This window comes from Aulostomus chinensis, chromosome 18 (assembly GCF_037954235.1).
Source record: "Aulostomus chinensis isolate RoL2024-O1b breed Wild chromosome 18, RoL_Achi_v1.0, whole genome shotgun sequence".
Lineage (NCBI taxonomy): Eukaryota > Metazoa > Chordata > Actinopteri > Syngnathiformes > Aulostomidae > Aulostomus > Aulostomus chinensis.
In genome coordinates this window covers 7,814,294-7,837,638 of record NC_141337.1, presented here as the reverse complement: position 1 = coordinate 7,837,638, position 23,345 = coordinate 7,814,294, and the positions used below count along the sequence as shown (strand labels likewise).

The window sequence follows — 23,345 nt, the reverse complement described above, 5'->3', positions numbered from 1 at the left end:
CGATCTGTTGCACTCTTGTCTCATTGTAACATCTATAAATCTTACATTTTTGCTTTCATTTTTTTGGTGCTGTGTCAACAGTTCAAAGTGGAATACTTCTTTTTAAAAGTTGTCAGAGAAACAAAGAGCTTACCTGACAACAGAAAAACAGTACATAAGAGATGTAAAAGGTGTACGAGCTTTCCTTATGTCATGATGTGTACACTGAGAAAAATGAGACATGCTTTGTATTTTTTGTTCTTAGCTCATCACAAGCTAAATTATAAACAGTGGTGACAGGCTTTTGCCAGTGTTTGTCTGTGGAATACACACAGAGGTTACTAATCTTCATTTTCTCAGCTGGTGGAGTTTTTAAGTAGAACACTAAATGCCTAGCAACTCAGACCTTTCCCCTGGGCAGTAATTGTCCCTCATTAATGATTACACTATTCATAAACCTGCTAATTGCACACTAATGTCACTTTATTGCCGTTCTCTTATGTAACATTAATTGAGCACAATCGCCGACAAGCCTGTACCCACAACAGCAGCTGAACTGAGTTCCGCTGGAATCACAACCATTTAGATCTTCAGCGCAGACATGCTGTTATATTTGGAGGGAAGGGTTTCTCTGATTTTTCATACATTTTTAGACATTTGACATGTTTGACTTCATCAAGATATGTGTCATTCTCATCAGTTAGATGTATCCTTTGCATTTCTAAGGCTTTATTAAGACATGACAGGATATTTCAGAGCCACATTTTCACACAAATAAATGACGTATGATGCTCCTGAGGGATCAAAATTCTGGGATAATGAAGTAGACGTCAGCATTTGTTATTTCTTAGGCTCCACTGGCAGATCATATTTTGTTGCTGGTGCTGTGTTTAATGTCGTGGTTGGGAGAGACACTTGACCCGGCCATTGTTAACAAGAAGTAGACGTAGCCACCTGTTGTTTGTGGACTGTCTTAAGTTTGGCATTTCGTCCAAGAGCCAGATGACTCTATATAATACATCTGTAGTTCCCTTTATCATCATATAGCACACAACTTAATGATATATGATAATACGGGGAACTACAAATGACTCTATATAATACATCTGTAGTACCCTTTATTATCATACTGTATATCATTAAGCTGTGTGCTATTTTTTTGTTGGACTTAAAAAAGTTTAAATTAACACGATAAAAACATTATTTAAGAGAAAGAAATTAACAGCTGAGAACACACCAGGTACCTGCAGAGCCTGCGGCAAATACTGGGGCGAAAAAAGAGGGGTCATCACAAACATATCAGAGACCCTGATGGTTCCAGAGACAGACTTCTGGTGTATTATACATACACACATATACATGCACAAATGTGTACATACATGTAAGGGGAACACTGAAAATCAGTGTAGTGGTAAAGTACTCAGATGTAAAAAAAAAAAAGAAGCAAAGTTTGGGAATCAGTTAAAAAAAAACTTAAGGCACTGATAGCAAACAAATGCCTGGCTGCATAACCCCAAAATGTATAAACACACTGATACTGAAGACATCTAGGACCCAAAATTTTAAAACAATCACACTCGTCAAATCATTGATTTAAGGTATATCAACGGCACAAACTAGTTCATGTTTCACTAATATATTGTTCCTTACCTGTACATTTTCTCTGAGGTCTGTGGCCTCCCGCAGGGGCTGGGTGGAAGCTCTGAAGAGCTCATCCACAACTTTTATCCCCGTAGTCTTGGTGTTGGTGTACTCCCGGGCCTTCCTGCTCTTCCTGACAGAAATACCTCTCTTATGACCCTTTCCTCCACCCCGTCTGTTTGTGATAGCTACATGGACAAACAGGGTGGTGTTTGGGAGGAACTCCCCTGTCAGGGATTGTAGGGGTACATGCCTATAGCCTGGCTGGAGGCACTCAAAAGGGATGGTGTACTGGCCAATGAACTCGTCTCCGATGTAGTCATCATCCAGCACCACAAAGCGAAGTACAGAAAGTTCCGGTAAGTTTATCTGAAATTCAAAACTCTCATCAAAAATAGGATTGTCACCATTCTGGGAAACGGTCTTGGTTCTTTGATCGGCACAGTCCGCTGGGATGCCATGGATCTCCACATATATGTAGGGTTCCACCACGTCACCCTTAGCGGCAGAGCCACGGGGCTTGGGAAGATTCTGCCCGCTAATGACCTTGATATGAAGGAGCTGGGCTGATACCCCTGGCAGGGAGTCCCGAGCATTGGCACTGAAGTAGGACACCTCCTCCCTCATGATGGCTGGCCGCAGCACATACCCGCAGTTGCCATTCTGCCTGAACCAGCCTAGGTTGAGGTCCATCATCAGTCCTGGTGTCTGGTAGTTCATAGCCACAATCTGACAACCACATTTCCAGAAATCTTGAGGATTCATGTTACTGGCATCTATCCTCATGGGTGTGGGATATACCCTGGAGAGAAAGCGCTTGTTGTAACAGACAAATTCCTCTGGAAACTCATTGGCAAACCTGTTTGCATCCACCTCATTGAAGGAGCAAATTTCCCAATATTTTTGGTCCCTTTTTGAGATCTCGAAGTCCCTGAACTGAACTGATTTGCAGAGAGATACAAGATCAGAGAGTTCCTTGCACAGCCTGAGTCTTTTGCAGCCCAAGCCATTTAGCTGGTCCTTCTCATCTGCTCCCACTCTCCTGGACATTTCCAAACCCTCCTCCTCCTCTGTCACATCCCCCTCAGAATCAGTGAAGCTTGGCGGGAGCCTCTTACCCTTGAGGAGGATTTTACCTTTGAGTTTCTCAGGAGAGGGTAGGTAGTTTTCCTCTTTGTTGGGGGATTCAACATAGAGCTTGTCTCCAAGTATCTTTTTCATGTGCTGGGCCATAACCCTCTGCTGGGGGATACAGCAGTGGGCCACCAAGCAGAGAATCAGGGGATATTCAGAGCTCTCAAAAGCATATTGATTTATAATGTCCAGGACCTTTGAGAATGCTAGCTGTGAGGCTACAGAGCTTCCTACATACACCACTGGTTCATTATCAGGGCCATCCCATACAATAACCTCAATGCTGCGACAGCCCATCCTCAGAACTCGAATGTAACTGCTGATGTCTGACGAACCCCAAAAGTGGTCTTCCAGAAGAGAGGCATTATGTGAGGAGTTGATGTAGTAGTGGGATAGGGGCTGAGTCATATCCTGGCACACTCGTTTGTGCTGAGGGTCAAAGATGTGGCATTCAGAAGAGAGGAGGTAGTGTGTAAATCCATCAATGGACAGGTAACTCCTTTCCCTGCCTTCAGCAGATGGCTCAAATTTTTGAACTATATCCCTGCACATGTCCTCAGTTACACCTTCCACACCCTGCTCCACCTCTACGAATAGTATCAGATCTTTACTGTCCAGATACTCCTTGTTGCTGGAGAACTGCACCAGCAGGAAGAAAATCTCTGGCCGTGTGCAGAGCTCACAGTAGGCCTCCACAAAGGTGTCCATGTTAATTCTCTCTCCATATTGTTCTTTAGCTTTCTGGAGTTCCTTGAACTTCAGTTCTATCCTGGACTCTTTCATTCCAGGGTTGAGCCCCTTGATTATCTGAGTGGCCCTAAACAGGTCTATGTGTCCTTCCTTTTCCATATCTGCAAGCTCAAACACTGAGCCAATCCAAGAAGTTCGTAGACTTGGCTGACTTGGCTCCACCATGTCTACAGTGTGCCGACCATAAGACACAAGGTACCTTAGGCCCATTACCCAAGTGCTGACCACATCTGCTGTACTAGCTACCAAATCTAAAGACTCATAGTTATCTCCATAGATGATTGAAAAGGCGCATTCATCAGGGAACTGATCTGAGAGACCATTGCTGCGAAGAACTGGAGTTTTCTTTCCTAAACGGACCTCTTTAATGCTCTTGATCTCCAGTTTTGCCTTCTCTGAATCCTTTTTGGATGGCTCCCAACGAAGCCAATGCATGTCTGGATCCAGAAGGAAGTAGCGGTTATACATGCGTGAGTTGGAGCGCACTTTCTTCATCTCACAGCCCTCCATCATGAAAGCCATGCAAGCAGCTGTGCTGTTTATCTTGCGATCACTTGGCATGGTGCTGAAGGAAACTGTCTTCTTCCTCACCTGTCTCTGCTTGGAACCATCCTGTAAAAAGAATAGGGTGGGGGCATTTTGGGTGTGGAAAGGGTTCTTTGTTAGACTTGAATTCATGAAACAGCTGTGAATATTTATGGAATCATATTGTGTGTGAGGAAGGAGGAGAAATTCTGAATTTGTGGTTATTTTCATTGCAGAGCAACTCTACAATTTTATAGAACTACACCCAGAATTCTAAATTAAAAAAAAGATCATTCAAAAAATACAAAAATCTGTTATCTGTTATGCTGATTTAATATACCACTTACATGAATGAGCTGCGCTGAGCTTCTTAAAGAACAAATGTAAGTGCATTCATTTAGTGCCATGAGATGGTTATTGTTTGCTTGGTGGGATTGTTTATTTTCTGTTTTTTCTTTGTAACAAGTGACTCAACATGCTGGGACTCATATTTATGGAGATGGGACTCAGTGGGTTATTTGCCCCATGCAGGGACTGATTTGACATTTGAGTATAAAAACGGGAAAAAAAAAATTGACGTTATTTAAAAATGCATTGTGAACAGGTAAACAGCCTGAAGAGTAAACATGCATGTTTTAAAATGCGCATCTCCCTGTTTTCTAAGATTATGAATTGCATAACATTATTTGAAAGCATAAAACACTTCTGAGGTTTTAACTGCAAAAAAATGTAGTATGCTTCGCAACATGATGGCTGTTTCTTTTTAAAACAAGGCCACTTGCTTTAATAATAGGGTACAAAATTGGAAATGAAATTTAGGTTTGGCTCAAATCAAAAATTGAGGGGCTTTAAAATCAGTTTCACATTACCTCACAACTGCAAATGAGGTTTGCTGGTTGAATATTCATCCTACATACAACCTCACATAGGGATGTTTCTTGCAAACCAAATCAAAGGACAATATTTGATGAAGCTCAAAGGGAACCGCATCAAAGCAAAATTTGTGAAAGTAGTAAAACAGATGTTCAACCTGTCACAACATGGCTGAACGTCTACAGCCTTGCTGGCAAACAGTAGGCAGTCAATGCTACCCTACAGTATGTCCACCCAGAGCTGTGGTTTGCTAGAAAGCCTGAATTCAGATGCCTTGGTTTAGGCCTTCGAAATGTGCCTGTTGAATAATGCACACCGCAGAGTACAGGCCATTAAAATCAAACCAATCCACAAATTACAGTTCCATATTAAAAATTCTAGACCGCAAAACCTTTGAGAGTCATTGTTGAAACTAAAACCAAAAACAGTTATTTTGCTAAAACATCTAGTACCACAATGACATCTCAGCGGAGATGTTTGTTTACTACTGGCAACACATCTAATGTTAAATTAATGCGACCATAGCCACCTTAGTTCTTGCTTCATGCATTTGACAGAAAATATGTCTCTACCCAGAGAAAGCGGACGATGCCTGCACTGATCTGACGGATCTCCCCAGAGTTCAACTACAGCAAGATTGGAGCATCTCAGGTCTATTCATCTTCCACCTGACGGTCAGAGGCAGATGACGCCTGGTACATCATCCTGATTGATGAGCATCACTTGACGCAAAGCCAGAGAAATGACCTGATCATCCCTCTCTATTTTTGCCCTTGTTTGACGACCTCTATCTTCACTATCCTTCAGTGATGGAAATAAATGCAATAGAAAACGCAAGCCATTCTAAAATAAATTAAAACAACTTGAGGAAATTCTACAGACTTCTCTGGTCTTACATTGATGGTTACGCTGTGGCAACGTTGACCACCAGGGTCAAAAAAGAAGCTCAACATGTGTTCAAATAAAGTTAACCACCAATTTATTTTCTGCAGTTCAAAACGCTGTTTGCATGCAATTTTTGTGAGAGCTGGTGCTTAAACCCACAGGCACATGGCTGAGAGGGCAGGAAGAATGCTGGTTTAGCAGCATATCCAGGCCTTACCCACCATGGTGCTTGTAGAAACAGATGAATCTTGAATCAAGAGATCAGATTGCAACCCAAATGTCTTTAATCTCACAAGCCTGCTTATTTGTCTCCTAGCTGCGACAGAAAACTACACTTATAAACTCTATTTTTAAAACAAACCCCAAAAAATTCTTGGTTTCCTACATTTTGCAACTTCGGGGCCGTTTGCGAAATTGACGAGAAGGACATCTACGCTGACTGGAGTATTGGGGATATGGAACAAAAGCTCAGCGAGACAGAAAGCAGACAAACAGAGCAAATGTTCAGGTCTGATTGTTTCCAGCCCTTCTTTGGGGAAGTGCTGTAGCCACAGAGGGTCAAAGGATGTGAGGGTAATCATGGGCCTCATTTACATACTGTTACAATTAACTGAACGGTCCAGCAAGACAGCCACACTTCCAACTTCACAATCAAAGCCAAGAACACAAAATATGTTTGCCAGGAATCATTTCATGTACTATGGAGACAGAGTTATATTTTCTCATTTTACAGAGGCATTTCTCTCTTTTTATAACTCTAGGAAGTCTGTGCAGCGGAAATGCACAAATGTTTTTCAAAATTGAAAATAGAACCATGGAAAAAAGGATTGGATATTCCCTTTTGCTCAAGAGGTAGAAAACCTGACCAGAATGCAGAGGGCTTAGTTTCTTCCAAGAAAACTCCTAGGTCGATCTAAAAAGAGTGCCGTCACTACTGCACTTACTCTATGTCCTATACGCCAGACTGTTTTGATATGGGAGCTGCGAGGAGTTGTTTATGGACCGACTGCCCGCTGTGGTGGGAATAAACTAATCTGGACTTAAAATCTGTGGTTCTAATTACATGTTTCGAGTCATTTGACTGACTTTTATCCAAACAAGTGCACACAACTTAAGGGGAACAAACAGCTTTGTGAATTTGCTAAGTTTCCTGGCATGGATAAGGCTGGTAAACTATAAAGATTTCATACTGAAAGCCATTGGTTGTCTTTTTATGAACTGAGTGACTGCAGAACTCTCACCAGTGTTTGGTGGTCTTCCCTGGTATAGATGCCAGTTTACTGATCATGTGTACGAGGGCTTTAGACCAAACTGTTTCTGCTGTAACTGAAGTGATGCTTAAGTATTTTTACACTGCACCTACCAATGTATATACAGATTCTTGAAACCTGGTAAATTTGATAAGAAACAAACAAAAAAAAAACCCAAACAGATTGATACATTTTCACTGCTCATAGACTTGCCGCTTCGCTGGGTGTTTCTTTCTGGTGTATTATGTTCACTTTCAAATGTGCCAGAAAACAGGGCAAGCAAACAGTACAGTGGAAAAAACAAATCAAATCAAATTTGAATCCCATGAAGCCTTCAGAATGTTAAAATGAGTGTAGACAAACTGAATTTGAGGCAATGACAAAAAAGACGCATAACTTGCGTGCGCAAATTATGGTGTCCACTTGGATTTTATATTTACTTTAATATCATTCAGAACCAGAGCCCAAAAAAAACAACTTGTCTCCTGCAGGAACTATTGACCTTGGACTGGCCCTTGTTCCAGGCTGCGTGAAGCTCCGCCAGTTGAAGGGACGAGGGTTTTGGGAATGTTACGGATGTAAAACAAACTAAGGCAATCTTGTTGCATTTCATTTCCACTAAATAAAATATAAAAATTTCTATTTACATATCTGAGCCCTTGGGATGTCAGATGTTAAACTGACCATATTGCTGAGCTGCTCAACCTTCTTTTGAACACACGGAGGATGAATCTCTCCCCTCACGACCTTCCTGGGGGACTCTGAATATAATGCTTCTTTCACTACCATGGCCTACTTCCTCCCCAGCCCACATAACCTCCAAATACCCCACCTCCTCTTCATGGATGTGCTGGCTGTCTGCCATTTGCAACTCCTTGCTCCTCTTATAGCTCAACTCTAAAAACAGGTCTGCAGAACATAGTCAGTCTATGTTCCTCTCGCCCACAGAGCCACTGTGTCATCTGTATTTGTGCAATGCGAATCAGTGAATAAGGCAACCAGGGAGCGTGGGTAATGAGAAGTAAAGACAGAACAAAGCTCTCTTGATGACGCGCTCTCCGTGATCTGAGTCACAGTATGTGTGTTATGGTTGACTGCATGTGTGCTGGAGGATCTTAGGATCAATGTCTGCATACGCACAGAACACCCTGACAGACAACCAGTCACAGCTAAGCTACATTACACACCAAGTACACACACCAACATGTCAAACACTGAGAAATCAAACACATGCAGCCACCACAAAGACACATGCTTACAGCTTTGATGATAAAACATCGCCACCAATCACCATCTCTATCACCATCTTTGACCGTCTTTTAGCAGGTAAATCCAGAAATTGTGGATGAATTCTGATCACATTTAGAAGAATGATAGAACTGGTTGGAGATCGATCGATCAGATTTTGGAATTGATCGGATTTGAACAGAATCGGGATCTGATGACCTTTGTGGGAGGTATGAGTGCTCTGATTCCTCATTTATGATCTTTTTTGGTTGAGGGAAAAAATCATCAATCTGATGACCTTGCATGTTTTGATATGGCACAAGAATCCACTGCCCACAATCTACTGATGGAATTATTAGTCAAAACACTGGGTGTTTGGCCCCAGGCTAAACCGTTGGTACCAACTATGTGATAAACATTTTCACTGTGTGATATTGTTCAAAATAGGGGAAAAAACATAAAAGTCATATTTGCACGAGGTCACAAATGAGGAAGTCATATTTTTTTTATTGGTCTGGTGTTTGACCTGCTGGTTTGAATCATTGTCAACTAAGGTGTGCCAGCCTCGGCTTCCATTTTATATAAATTGAGTATGTCTGAATTTATTTGAGAGCATCATTTGAAATAGGCTATTTCAAAGGACACACAGTGCAGAGTGTATGTGTGTGTGACTGTGTGTATGTGTGTGTGTGTGTGTGTGTGTGTGTGTGTGTGTGAGAGAGAGAGAGACAGAGACAGGCTTGGGTTGCACATTGGCTTAATTCTCTGCAGTATGTGTGTGAGAGACGTTGCAGCATGTTTTGAAATTTGAACTGTGTGTGATAGTTGACGTCACACTCACATTATCAGGTGTGCACATCATCGATGGTGTTCTGAGGGGCAGTTTTATCTGCCTCTCAACAGATTTGAATGTGACAGCGTTCTGTATTTTACCACTTGCGTTGACAGAGGTTGCTGCTGCTAATCAAATCAAGCTACATCCTGTTAATTCAATACCAGACCTTGTTTGATCAAACCCAGCTCTGTGTAAGCCCAAAATGTGAAGGACTAAAGGTTTATGCCTTAAAGGATTTTACTGCTCAGTGAGTCCCCCGTCTACTTGGATGAGGTACAGGCAGGAGGTCATCATAAGAACAACCCCACTCCCTCCCCTCCCCTTTCCAAGCCTGCGCTGCCCACCACTACCCCAAAGGCACCAGTGCCTCCTCCCTCCCACATCTAAGATGGTTACACACACTGACATCTGAATCCTGCTGCACAGAGCTAAAGGCAGCCATCATTCACACCCTAACAGACTCTAGTCCCTAAAACTGCCTGGTAGGAGGGAGAAAGAGAACGAGGTATGAGGCTGTCTGGTAAAGAAATTTGAAAAACAGAGTGAACAGATTTAATGTTTACTTGATTTCTTTATCATTTTTGGCAACGCTGTGCAATCTCAAAACTAATAAAGCAAATGGTATCAAAATGCTAAAACAATTCTAAAAGGAGGACAAGAGAAAGTCGTGCCATTGTTAACAGTCACACCAATATTAATCGTCTTTGTACTGAACGCAGATTTTGGAAATTGTAGAGGGATGGCGAGATAAAGGGAAGACAGAAGAAGGACAGCGAAGTCAGGCCTGTCACCATTTGTCACTGTAATCTCGTGTGGGCGGCTGCAGTCCCAGCCGCACATTGTGCAACTCATCCCACCATCTTGGTGTGAGTTTTGCAGGACACGAACATAATGTGTGAATAAGTGAGAAAATTGAAGGTCTGGGAGGGATTGTGAGGCGTGTGAATTGTGTGTGTGTGAACATGCTTGCGTTTTCCCCGGCGCACAAATGGATTAACATTTTCCTTCAGGTAGTCCTTTGTGCATAATGCTTCCTTTGCCTCGAATGTAAAGCTCTGTTTGTGTTGATTACACGCTGCCTGTACTGCCATAAGTGGAAACCCTCCAGAGAAGTATGTACAAGTCAAAGACACACTAAACAATCTCACTAATTACTGGCCCACAGAGAGCGAGCTGGTCAATGCTATCGAGCTGTGGAACCACAGAAAAAAGCTGCTGCAGTCCAGCTTAGATACTTAGTACAGTCACAGCACATTTGTGTTGAAGCGCCTGTTTATTTTTGGTGACAGTCACAAGGGTGCTCAATACATTTAGTATGGAGTATGGCTCCGGTCATAAATCATATCACACTTTTGTGAGCTCTCCATACATTTGAATGCACGCATGCACACGAATATCAGGGTCTCCTGTGGCTTCTCACACTTCCCTCAGTGTCCCCAGCTGCTTTTTTTCATGCTTTCCATGACCTTGCATCACCAACGGGGCCAATTATTTCTCAGAGAATCTCACGAGTTTTCAGGTGTGTGTGTGTGTGTGTGTGTGTGTGTGTGTGTGTGTGTACATATGTGCACATGTTTAGCTTGTTGCTAAGCATGAGTGAGTGGAAAAGAGTCTCTTTTGCAGGGTCAAGTCACATCCAGTTGAAGATTTCCTCAGGGTTAACTTCCTGTCTTATCAGTCTGTCGTCCTGCTGTTGACAGTCCGTCTGTTAGGTCATGTTGCTAATTTGGTAGCTGCTGTGTTAAACAATAACAGAATAATCATTCCATAAGCAAGACGGAGACACAGGACAAGGTTGTTTGTCCCCTGGATACAAGCCCCTGCTGATGAAAGTCTCCCTGGTATAGTGGAGGATATTTGAAGCATGTTCTATCAGCTCATATTCATGATTTCTATCTTACACCTCCACCACACACTAAGCCAACTGCTCTGTGCCCCTATTCAATTAATGTGTCCCAGAACAGAATGTGTGATGACTGCAGGGCTCAGCTTCACACTGGGAGCCTAAACATCCAAAAACACATGTGCGGTCGAGCATTTTGGACAAAACCATATACAATGCGTGAAAATAATGTTAATTGAAACCATCTCCAAGCAGAGGTTTCCAGAGGTACGGCACAGACTTTAATTAGCAAACAATCTCCATTTTAACAAAATGCTGTTGTGGGCAGCAAAAGAACATGAGAGGCCCTGTTTGTTTGCTTTATGACTAAAAGTGTTTATTATTTTGCTATGAGGCTTGGATTAGTTTCTTCCTGCACATGAGGAGGACTACGACAACAACTCTATCTACAGTATGGGAACACGCCGACACCATGTGGCCTGAGTCATGAGCACGATCTCTTATCTAATGCAGATCTTCTTTGGAAACAACACAGATAAAATATCCGTTCACTGTTGCTCCTTCAGATACTTCTGCAGGCTTTTGGACTTGTTCTATATGCACAAAACATTCCATCGCTGTTCAAAACATCTAACATTCTGATTCAAGCATCAAAACACATGGGTAACGAATATAATAAGCGTGCATAAATAACACATGGAGGAATAGGAAGGATTCTGAGCGCACAATAGAAATTCATGGGGCCAGTATGCATGAAATGTATCATGAATATTAAATGATATTTGCTATATTGACACGAAAATGTAAATAAATATGTATCATGTACTGATTTTATACACCGATACATCCATGCCAAGGTGCCACAATGAAGACTTCAGTATCAGACCAATGTTGTGAATTTTGTTTTCTGGTATAAATTGATTCCTACACAGTTGCTGTTGAATATTGAAATACTTCATGATATCAGAGGCGGTGTGAAGCAGCAGAGCGATGTAGTGGTTGCCCCCCCCCTCATTAATATTCATCCAATCAAATCAATACCTTTACATTATTGATATAATACATGCAGAGAAATATCAGTGAAAATACTACAGGAGAGTGCTGAGTATCTGTAATATTCTCCTCAGAGAACTCAACAACACACGGCTAGGAGACAGCTGCCCGCAGCTACTGACAGCTAATTACCCGCTGCGCTCCAATATCATGCCGCTTTACCAATGTGTTTTTGGCATTTCTTTACTATTCAAGTAAATTCATACAATTTAATACAATTTTTTATGCTTCAACTTCCTAATTTGAGAATGCAGACGCAAGCAAGATGCAGGCAGACATCAGGATAACTGAGCTGCCAAAATCAGAGTAATCACTGCTCCTCTCAGATCAAGATCAGATCAATCAACTCCTATCAGATATAACGTTTTACCTTAATTAAACATAATTAAATAAGGTTTGTCATCTCAAAGCATTCCTTTCACTGCATTCATTAACACCGCGTTTTCTCGATTTCCCAAATGGTTCTCAGCCATCAGCTCAAGGATGTTGGCTGCCAAGTATATTGGGGATGGGGTGGATGCGGTTTGCGTGACTCCTGATGATAACTGATGAGAGTATAAGAGCTGACACTCTTGTGATGACACTCAGGTCTTGTCACTGGTCCCTTTTTGTTGATTGCTTCGCCTTTCACTCTGTTTACTTTCCAACTTTCTCTATGTCACCCAATCTTCCTCTTCCTGAATTAAATTATGGTTTTATGCTGTCTTGTCCTCTCCCTGTCCCTTCATACAAGCGCCAATAAAGAGATGAGATTGATACGGGAAACAATTAAGGTCAGACTGGTGGCGTGTTGAAGTTTTCCACCCTCTGGGAAATGATCTATCACTTCCTCAATAACATCTGAGTGGGGCAGCTGTTTCAAACCTGCTCAAAATGAATCGTCTCCTTCCGATGCAACTGAAGAAGGAGCCAGGGGATTTCTTTTGGGGATACACAGACACACATACACAAAGGATGTGGAAATTTGGCCGTCCCACCCTTGTTTTTTCTCAGTGAATCTGTGCAAGACTGCAACTGGCTTAGAACAGGAAGGGAGAATGTTCCAGTGGCTCTTCCGTGCAAGGCTGCCATATGTGGCCATTCTCTGATTCGCTTCCAACAAAAACTAGCACAGGACCTCCCTGAAGCACTGACCATACATAAAACCTGCAGTCCTCCATTGTTTCTTTCAATTGGCATTTTTTTGGCTGTGCCGAGTTAAACCACGCCACAATGATTTGCGCTGAGTTGAGCTGCGTGGACATGGACCACCAGAATTGGGAGGAAGCAGACCGGACTGCAGTGACCTGTGAAGGCCCCCTTCTCCCCCTCAAACAAGTTACTGCAAGACTGGACTCATGTCTGTGACACAGACCCAAGCGGAAGACACTTCAAGAACAAGTTGAATTGATCCTCTGCATCTCTGTTTGTAACCTCTTTATTTTCATTTCAGCCCTATAGTAGTCGTGTTATTTTTAATGAAAAGCCCCAAATTCCTGATTTTGCTGCATCATAAAAAAAGTTTTTTTTCAAAAATGTATGTAAATTTCTATGTTTCTCCACTGTTTTAGAGATGTTCCTTCGGCCTATACTTTGCTAATCTGAAGCAGTTAGTCACACCAAGCCAGCACACGGGTATAGAGAAGGACCGCATGTTTCTGTGTAGCTGAGACTGAAATGATCATCACAGCCAGACAGCAAAAGGTGAGGTTGAGCGGGGAGCTTATTAACAAGTGCCAGTCTCGTGCCACACATCTTTGACATTTACCCTCCACCCCAGACACAATGCTTGTTTGAAATGACAGCCTGCCAAAAGATTACAGGCAACTCTGCAGCAAAGAGGCAAATAATAGAAATGTCTTTTGCCCCAGCACATCAGATACAATTGAAGGAGATTGTAAAGGATTTGCAAGTCTGAACATGAAGGTTAATTAGCTATAAATAAAGCCATTACAGGACAATGAAGCCGCAAGTTTTCGGAAGCTTAATCGTTGTCTATCTGACTGCCCTCTTCGGCATCCTCTATTCCGTCAATGCGGCCACACAGGCATAACCTTGACTACCGTCTGCATTGCAGTGAATGGAGGGGAGAGAGAGGTGTCCCCGCCTGCCACCAGAGAGCTATGCTACTACTGCAGTACAGGACACCTCTGGTACACTTCCCTCCCCTTCTCCACCCTCATGACACCTCATTTTGTTTTATTCCCTCTCCTGTTCTCCCTGAACGGGAGCGGGAGATAAAGGAGGCACAGCCCCCTGTACTGTTCTCACAAATGTAATTTGTGGTGTTCAAACATAAACACTCACACACACACACAAACAAAGACACACACATTTGTACAGTTATCTGGGGAAATTCACTGGTATGATGCATCCCCTCAGCACTCACCCTAACCCCAACACCTTCTCATAACTTTAACCCCTGCCTCTGCCTCTTACCCGTATCCTGACCACACATCTTGAGATGAGCCGGCTCCTCTCATTAAAGGCGGTTATGTCAGTGCCTTTGAGCCTTTTTACCAGGATGTAAGTAGGACAGATACTGAGCTCCATCAAAAGTTGTGCTCTTAAGCATCTTGAGGTCAGTCCTTTTTTACCCTTCAACGAGGGTTCTACTTGTCATTTTGCCAAGCTCCACTCGGGGGGTAACATAGGATGAGAGGACCAAGGATCGGACAGTGAGTTGCCTTTGGCACATCATCTCAACTGCCGAGTTGCTCGATGAGGAAGGGGATAACCCTCAATTCTAAAACCTAGTCACTGCCTTTGAAAGAGTGGATCCCTGGATTTAGTTTTTTTTTAATTTATTTGGGCTTCAGGGTGGTTATACAGCTTTAAGCATCCATCTGAACTACCCAGGCATAGGATGAGGCCAGCGGTGTCATGAAGTAACCCTAACTACCTAACCTGAAGCCCATTATAATCTTAACCCTGAAACCCAAGCCCTACCAAAAAGTCCTCACCTTCCCAAAACATTTTCACTATGATTTAAAATTCAAACTGGTCCTCAAAAAGATAGTGGTTCAAGTACACGCACGCACTTGATCCTCAGTCTCTTTTGAGTGGACAGGTGCAAACCTAAAAAGGTTTCAAAATTTTAAAAAAGAGGTCATCTTGTCAACGCGACCTTACAAAAACATGAGAACTCTACATTGCTTTAGTGGAAAACCCACATATGATGTGGTGACACACACTGGCCTCCATGTGGAGTACATTGACTTTCCAAACGCCCACTGTGAGTGTATTTTAAACACGAGAAGCTGAGAAGCTATTTAAACGCTGGAGTAGAGAGAGGAGAAGGAGGCTAAAATTGGCGGGTGATCAGTGAAGTCCGGTCACCTGTGTAGGTGTAGAGGACTCCGTGTGGGTAGAAGAGCAGGCAGCCTTACTATAGCACAGCACACATGGAGCCTTTGGTAGGCTACTGTTTTCTTTCAAACCCCCATTTCTGCTTGGCATTTGGCAAAAATAAGACTACATCTCTGAGCAAGCTTTGATCAATGATGCATCTTCTCTCTGACACATTCCACGCCTGCGTCCGTGAAGCCCACTCAGCTCTATAAATAATACCCGTGAGCCTGATCCTTGGCTGGGCTCCTTCTGTCTCGTCAAGAGGCTGGCAAACCCACTCGAGGACTGTGCCAGTGAAGGAAAAAAAAAACACTGTTCCTTCCCTTTTTATATCTATAAGACAGTCATTATGTGGTTGATCACTCATTGCCTTGAGTGCTTTAGATTACCTCTAAAATTTTTTATCATATTGCCAGTTGGGGCCGATAGTGAGAGGCAACCGAGTGAATTGACTCCGATACTTCACTTAATGGCTCTAACTCCTGCACCTTATTTGAGTTATGCCACTTTTTACTACTTTTAACTTTGACTCCATAGGATTTAAGAATGAAATATTATTTTTAAGCACGATACACATTTGATGAATATAGCAATTATTCAAAATAAGCTTTTTAAATCCTACAACTTAACAGCACTCAGCACATCCACCAGATGCGCATACAGAGTACCATAACAGTCCCATCAAACATCACAAAACGTGGTGTTGCGACAAATTTGTTAGCATACATTAGTCACAACTCCACATTTTCTATGTAAACCACAAGAGAGCAGAAAACAGTATTTTATTGAACAGTAGACTGTAAATGGGCGGCATTTGTCAGGTGTTTTTCTCGACTAGCGCCCCCTCAAAGCTCTTTACAGCACTGGCACATTCACACACGCATTCATACACTGTTGGCAGAGGCTGCTATTGAGGGATGGACTGCATAATTCTAATTATATATTATGGTATGGCTAACACATTTGAACATGTTAATAATACGCAGATGGTGAAAGCATCAATTGGGGACACATCAACACAGCCGCTAGAGGAAACAGGGATCGAACCAGGAACCTACCATTGACAAGAAAACCCACTCCACCCTGTGAGCCTCAGTCAAGCAGTAATAACACCCACCTTATCTAATATAAAATAACACGTTTTGCACAATGAGAATTTTGTGTTTGACAATCAGTATTTTTAACCGACATAACTGTATACTTTTACGTGAAAAAAACAGTTCATGTGAGCCTTTTCTCCAAGCTGTAGATGCAAATGTAGGACATGGAAGGAGATGGGTGTGTTTGTGTGAGTTTGCATAAATGCACTGTGAAGGGAGGGTGGAGGACATGGCACAGTGGTTCAATGTTCCCACTTTGGGGAAGAGCTCTGGGTGAAGGTGACCTTTGTGTTTGCCCGCAATGCCTGACTGGCAGGACTGCAGTGAGGTAAATCCTCATCTGAGTGGGTTTGCTGGATGGATGCAAGTGATGGATTGGCAGAGGAGAAAGGTGCAAAACTGAGGGTATCAGGAATAAAGAAGTATCTTGTCATGCATTAGAAGAAAAAGAAGAACAACGCCTCCTATTTTTAGGTCTGGCCTCTCTCCTTTTACAGAGAAGAGGGGGAGTCAGGATTCCCTGGGCGAGAAGTGAACAGCATGAGGGAAGATGAATCTGACGAGGATGTGAAAGAAAGACATGCTGAACTCCATGCCATGATATGAGCTGACCCAGATACACCAAAACACAGAGGCCACCATGTCAAAGTGAAAACATCTTTGCAAGCAAAAAACACAAACTAAAGCATGTGACAGAAAAAGGATGAGCAGAAAGATCAAGCGTTAAATCTGCTAAGGTTCTCTTTACAATGTTTGCTATTCAGCCATTTGATGGAAACAATCAACCCATTCTCTTATGTAACATGATCCTTGGAGTGTTTTATATAAAATGCTGGATAAAGACCAGCTGAGTAATCGTACGGAGGAAAATTAGAAAGATCTTGGCCACAATCCTCACAGGACCAGCCTCCATTAGACCCACATTCTCAATATTCATTTTCAAAACGTTAACCCGTCTCGGCTTATTTCATCTAACCACCTCGTGTAATAATGCGAACGTCTCAATGCAAGTACATGATCCCTCACAGCTACAGAGGGATGCTGTGAGCTCTATCAAAGGGAGGAAGCCCACCTTCAATGAGTTTCATAAGTGAGCATGGATCTGTTAAGATATTTTGGTCCTTCACCATGTTCTTCATGTGGTTGACTTTAAAGCCCCCCGTGGAGCACAAAAACCTAGTAAGCCAGCAGCCAGCAGCCACAGAAGCAGCAGCTCTGTCAGGAGAACCACATCAGTGTTACGGGCAAGAACTGCCCCAGATGGGCCCTCAACCCCTGTCATTACCACTCTCCTTTCTCCACCACAGGAACTCGTGACCTGCCCATGCAGGATTTCTTTCAGGGCTGTTTTTGGGGGTGAAATGAGTACCTACTCTAGGGAGGGCTCTTCTGAGCTGCCTTGGAAAAAAAGTGTCAGGCAGGAGTTTAAGCAGACGTCATGAGCAGAGTTACGAGTTGATAAAATAATTTGGAAAATGCTTCAAGACAGCGCCAAGCCAAAAACTGGATATCTTTCCAAACGATGCAGGGAACCGAGATGTTGTGTCCTAATTTGCTCTTCTTCTGCTTCTTACTCTGATTCTACATGGTTTTGGACAACTCTGAATTTAAGCTCTGATAAAAGACTGGTAAAAATTCTTTATTATTAAGTCAATTAATGAGTCCACACTATAATAGAGACAGAAAAGCTGAAAAGGCCAAAAAGAGGTCAGTCCCGGGAAACGTCCACACCACCCAGACTTCCTGCAGATATCTTTTCATGACTCCTTCCCAGTCCCTTACTTTTAGATTGAAGCTCATGGACGCTAACTAACAACAGACAGTCTAAAACGCCTGTTTACAGACTCTAAAACACATCAGCCAGGATAATCCAAGTTTTCTAAATCCAGCCGTATGCTGCCATACATCAAAAACACTCTGATTTGAGTTAAACCAACTAAAACCCTCCGAGTAGGCGTGCCTGTGAGGAAGCGTGAAGCACCAGCTGTCACATTCAGGAGAACCAGTTCACACTTCTCCACAGACACACTGAACCAGAAGAGTTCTAGACGCTTTAAGACCAAGAGGCAGGAAAACCCAGTGTAACACAGAAACCTAGACAAGGGCTTTATTTCAAAGTGAGAAAATAAACCCAGAGACACTGCATTACTCATAGCTCTCCAAGGACAACAAAGGTTCTCATTGGGCATTTAATTACGGAATGAAAACAAGTGCAGAATGGGCAACTCGGTGTCCTTCAAAAGAGAAAAATGAAAATCCAACTGCAGAGTGGCTTCTTGACATACCAGGCTGGACTGTGTGGGTGTTACAAGGGCATAGATGGAGGAACTGGGGTTAGAGGAGCTGTTCGGGGCTTTTGGGGGAGATACAGAAACAGAAAGCTCCATTAATTCAATACGTAGCTTCCATCTGAAGTGACAAATCCGGCTCTGCTATGGTTGAAAAAAACATCTGCATTTAAGAATGGAAGATGGGAGATAAATTTAAAGTAAAATACTAAATGAATGGATGCAGAGAAAGGGATGAGCTTGAGATGCAACTGATTTCTTCTTAACACTGAGTCTGATACTTGAGCTTGCATATTCAAGCGATACTTCGAATGGATATGATACCCTCGAAACTACATCTTAACATATTTGAATACCTTTGCTTGGTTTTCTTGGTGGGATTTGGTGGATGTAAATTATTGCAAAATTGCCCAAAATTTTGCCTGCTCCATCCAACTTGTGTTTCAAATCAGACATCCATTCTTCTTTGCATTTTTGAACCAGCAGTTGCCAATGGAAGTACAGCGCAACCTCCTGATGAGTGAAGGAAAAATTGATTCCCCGCATGCAATATTATTCAGCGCTAACTGGGCTACCTGGGCTACCTGGGCTAACTGGGAAAAAGCAGTGTTCCATTTCAGAGCTAAAAAAATGATGTGTGAATCAGTGCATTCTGTGCCATTTATCTCCCTGTCAACAGGATTTCTAAAAACCTAAGGGGCCATTTTTCACCGAACTGGAGTGACGTAGTACGGGGCAGAGAAGAATCCACTAAATTTCTGGCGATTAATCATAGCTCCACCTGGTGGCAACAGGAAATTCCATGCTTTTTTTCCCCACACTTTGATGTTCTCTTCCGATTGGGTGCATTCAATTATGTCAAATTCAGGCGGAAACATTTAAAGAACATGGCGGATGTTCACAGTGAAAACTAGCTTATTGTTTTTTTCCCTTGCATGTGTCACTATCTGTATGCATCAAAGACAACCTGTCACTGAAATTAAGAATCTTCTTTCAGTATACTGAAGTCAGCAGCATGAAGCCAGTCCACCGGATGGTCACATGCAGTAGGCTTCCTACGGGGCACTCGCTTCTCTCCTCATCCATCTGCTGCTCTCCCCCCACGACCCTTTCATTGCTCTCTTCCCTCCCCCTTTCCTTCCTATTTCTTTTCCAGGTCTAAGCAGACTCATCTGCAGGATGTCCCATCCTCGCCAGAGCTAAATATGACCGTCTTGTGTTTATGGTGTTTCACACTGGCTTTGCTGTTTACCAGGAGGTGGTTTAATCACTGGGCTGTGGCAGTGGAAGCTCCTTTGTCACATCCTGTACAAAGGGCTTATTGTGCTTTAACATGCTGCATCCATGAGCGTCCTGGCTGATTTACTGTACTCATTAAGGACAACTGCATCGCCAGCTCTGCACTGCTCCACTGTATATAGGCTTAATGCACAGGAGGGATTTACCAGTATTTTAACACTGCAGCAAGATGATAACATTGTAACACCCATGAAAGTTTTACAGCCCGTTTACAGTGGATGTTGGGAGATCGTCCGCAACACCCTTGTCTTTTACTTATGTCTTTGCTCATCTCCTCTCTCTTTTAGCTCTCCTTCTGCATAGTGAGGGCATGTGAAGGACGACAAGTGTCCAACACACACACACACACACACACACACACACACACACACACACACACACACACACACACACACACACACACACACACACGGTTGTGTTTCCCTAATCATAACCTTAACCACAACGCTTTGTAGCCTCAAACTAGCCTGACCTTAACCTTAAGACAAGTTGTCACCCTAAAACTTAATGATTTATGTCATGGAGGCTTGTGTTTGTCCCAAAAAGGGAGGCGAGTCTGCACAATGTGACAGTGTAAGCAGATTTATATCTCCACAACACAAGGAATGCTTGTTTTATATACACACACACACACACAAGTAAAGCAAACGCTCAGCACCTAATCTGATCAAATTTAAGAGAGATACAGGGGAAAGCATGCAGCTGCATGATTCTGCTTGACATCAGTGAGCAAACATTACGTATGTTAAAGGAAGAAGAAACAAAAAAATCCTGAAGCATACAGAGTTCTGAACCGGAGCAGCAGAGACTACCTGCTATAGCGATCATCATCCAGCCTATCGATTTTACAAATGCTTCCCCTAGCAGAGCCGACACCCTGACCAACTCCATCTGCATCATGTCCTCATTTATTGCCTCCACGAGTTTGCAGCGCAAAACGTTGTCAATCAAAACACAGTTAGCAACGTTTGAACCCAGATAACTATCATCCGCCAGTATTTCTGCTGCATCAGTAATTGAAATTCATCAGCAGTGACCTTTCTTCAGGGGAGCGATGCATCACTGCCTCACGCATTTTATTTTATTTCCAAACATGACTGTGACAGATAACAGGGAAATTATGAGCTGGGGGGGGGGGGGGGGGTGGGGGGGGTGGTAAGAGACCTTCCAAACACACCAAATTTATCTCTCTTTTTGAATACTGTCAACACATTAATTACAGGATAATGTCAGAAAGAGACAGAGATTTAGATATGATCAGGCAAATATGGTTCAGAGGAGACGATAGCAGACCTCATCAGGTAATGGAGGAAAAATAGTTTGTCAGATATGGAACAGGGGTGTGTGTGTGTGTATGTGTGTGTGTGTGTGTGTGTGTGTGTATGGAAGCCCATTTCCACCAGTGATAAAAGGGAAAAAAAAATAACCTTTTTATGTTTAAACTTTTTAAATTGAGGTTATAAAATCGGATTTTTTTTTACTTGCCGCTGTCATGTGACAGATATGCACACATGAGGAATTGTTGGGTCTCTTTAAACTTATTTAATTTAAAGGGTGTGGTTCTAACCTATTCTGTAGGTAAGTGTGGTGAGATAACTATTGTTGTGATTCGATGCTACATGAATAAAACTCAACTGAAACATGAAATCATATAAAAATAATAGTTTTAATTATATAATACAACTGATAGCAGTTCAAAAATTTCTTTCATTATCTTGTAATTTTTAATTCCTGTCACGTTACTTCATTTCATTATCTAACATTTACGACTTATTGGAATAATTTGATTATCAACGTTTTGTTGTTGTTTTTTTTAACAAGCAGAACTTCCTGGATGCTAGGTTATGGTAGATTAAATGTAAATTAAAAAGACAGACGAACAATAAGATGAGGAACAACATTTAAAACTGCATAACTGGGGTTCCCGTCTGTCGTCGGAGCTGCTGTGGTCTTCCCCAGACTGCTGGGTCACAAACGGCAGGGGACCTTGATTTGGGGAATCCCTGCATCTCGTTAAACCCATGAACCTCTATGCAGACATGGCAAGGGGTCAATCCAAGTACATGGTAACTGGCCACGGACCTTTAAAGGAGGGCTGAGTGGAGCACTAAAGATGCCTGATCCTCTTACCTCGGTCATGAGAAGAGGGAAGCCTTGTTTTTTTTTCCTGATAAGACATTTTGTGTTGTGTTTCCTCTCTGCCAGACGCTCAGCCTATTGACATTCATACAACTATCAGACGTGAGAGCTTAAGAGCTTACATGTTCTGTGGAGACTAAGAAGCCTGCGTCCCAACCTTCCCCCCAAAATATTGTCAACCGCCCCCTCCCACCCCCCTCCAACTACAGTAGCCTTGTTACTGTCAAGGCTTAACAACAGTTAGTACACATTTTTTTTCATTCAAAATATTGATATGGAGTAAGAAAACAAGGCAGATATTTTGACCCCCAGATGTAATACAGATGTATTGCAGAGAGCACATCCTAACACTCAAGTATCTTTTCTCATCATCTCAATTGTATCCTAGGGACTCCAAATCTGTACCACATATTAGTAGTAGTATCACATAACTGCCTCATATTAATATTTTTATGTAAAATGTAATGACTTTTGTTTTCATGTCCTGCTAAATTAATCAGTTTGGATTTTCACTACTGCAAAAATTCTTCTTTTAAAAAAAAAAAAAAGCTTTCATGTCGTGTGACCTTGGGAAGTTAGTATGCAATATTAGTCCGGGGCAGAAAATACAGGACACACCTCTTTTAACTGCACTTTACTGCCTCCTGCATTCAGTATGAATATTTTTATGCAAAATAAACACTTTTTTTCATTTCATGTTTTGCAAAATTCTTGTTTTCTTCAATAGCTTTCATGTCATGTGACCTTGGGACTCCAAATCCGGACCAGAGAAAATGTTAGCCACACCTCTTTTGATTTCAAAAACACTGCAACTGAATGAGTTCTCTAGTAGTTCAAAATGCAATTAATTTGATAATTAACACTCACAAAAAAGAAGAGAAGAACAACAGTAAGAATGAATTCATGAAAACTTTTAGGAACTATATAAGGTATTTCTGCTGTTCCACATTTAATTAACACCTTACAGTACGCCAAACAGATCTGTAACAGAATTCAGTTACTGTAATTAAATGCAATAACATTAAGAAGACAGCCAAACAGCTGTAAAGAGATTATCTAATATTCGCTGCTTTCAGCATTTAATATTCTATGAACAGTAGCATTATGTTTACAATCATCACCTGATACTAAAGGGAAATAAGATGAACTCTGCGGGGAAATATCATTGTGGATTATGAGCATCAGCGAGGAAAA

At 42.2% G+C, this 23,345-nt stretch overlaps 1 protein-coding gene across 1 annotated transcript in view; it reads right to left on the bottom strand.

The window, feature by feature from the left end:
- The window catches only part of LOC147244925 (inactive phospholipase C-like protein 2), a 73,290-nt gene that overhangs the window by 26,221 nt on the left and 23,724 nt on the right, over window positions 1-23,345 (bottom strand). The window contains exon 2 of the mRNA XM_086185800.1: window positions 1,630-4,116. Coding sequence (XP_086041926.1) covers window positions 1,630-4,116 — 2,487 coding nt within the window. The remainder of the gene's footprint in view (window positions 1-1,629; window positions 4,117-23,345) is intronic.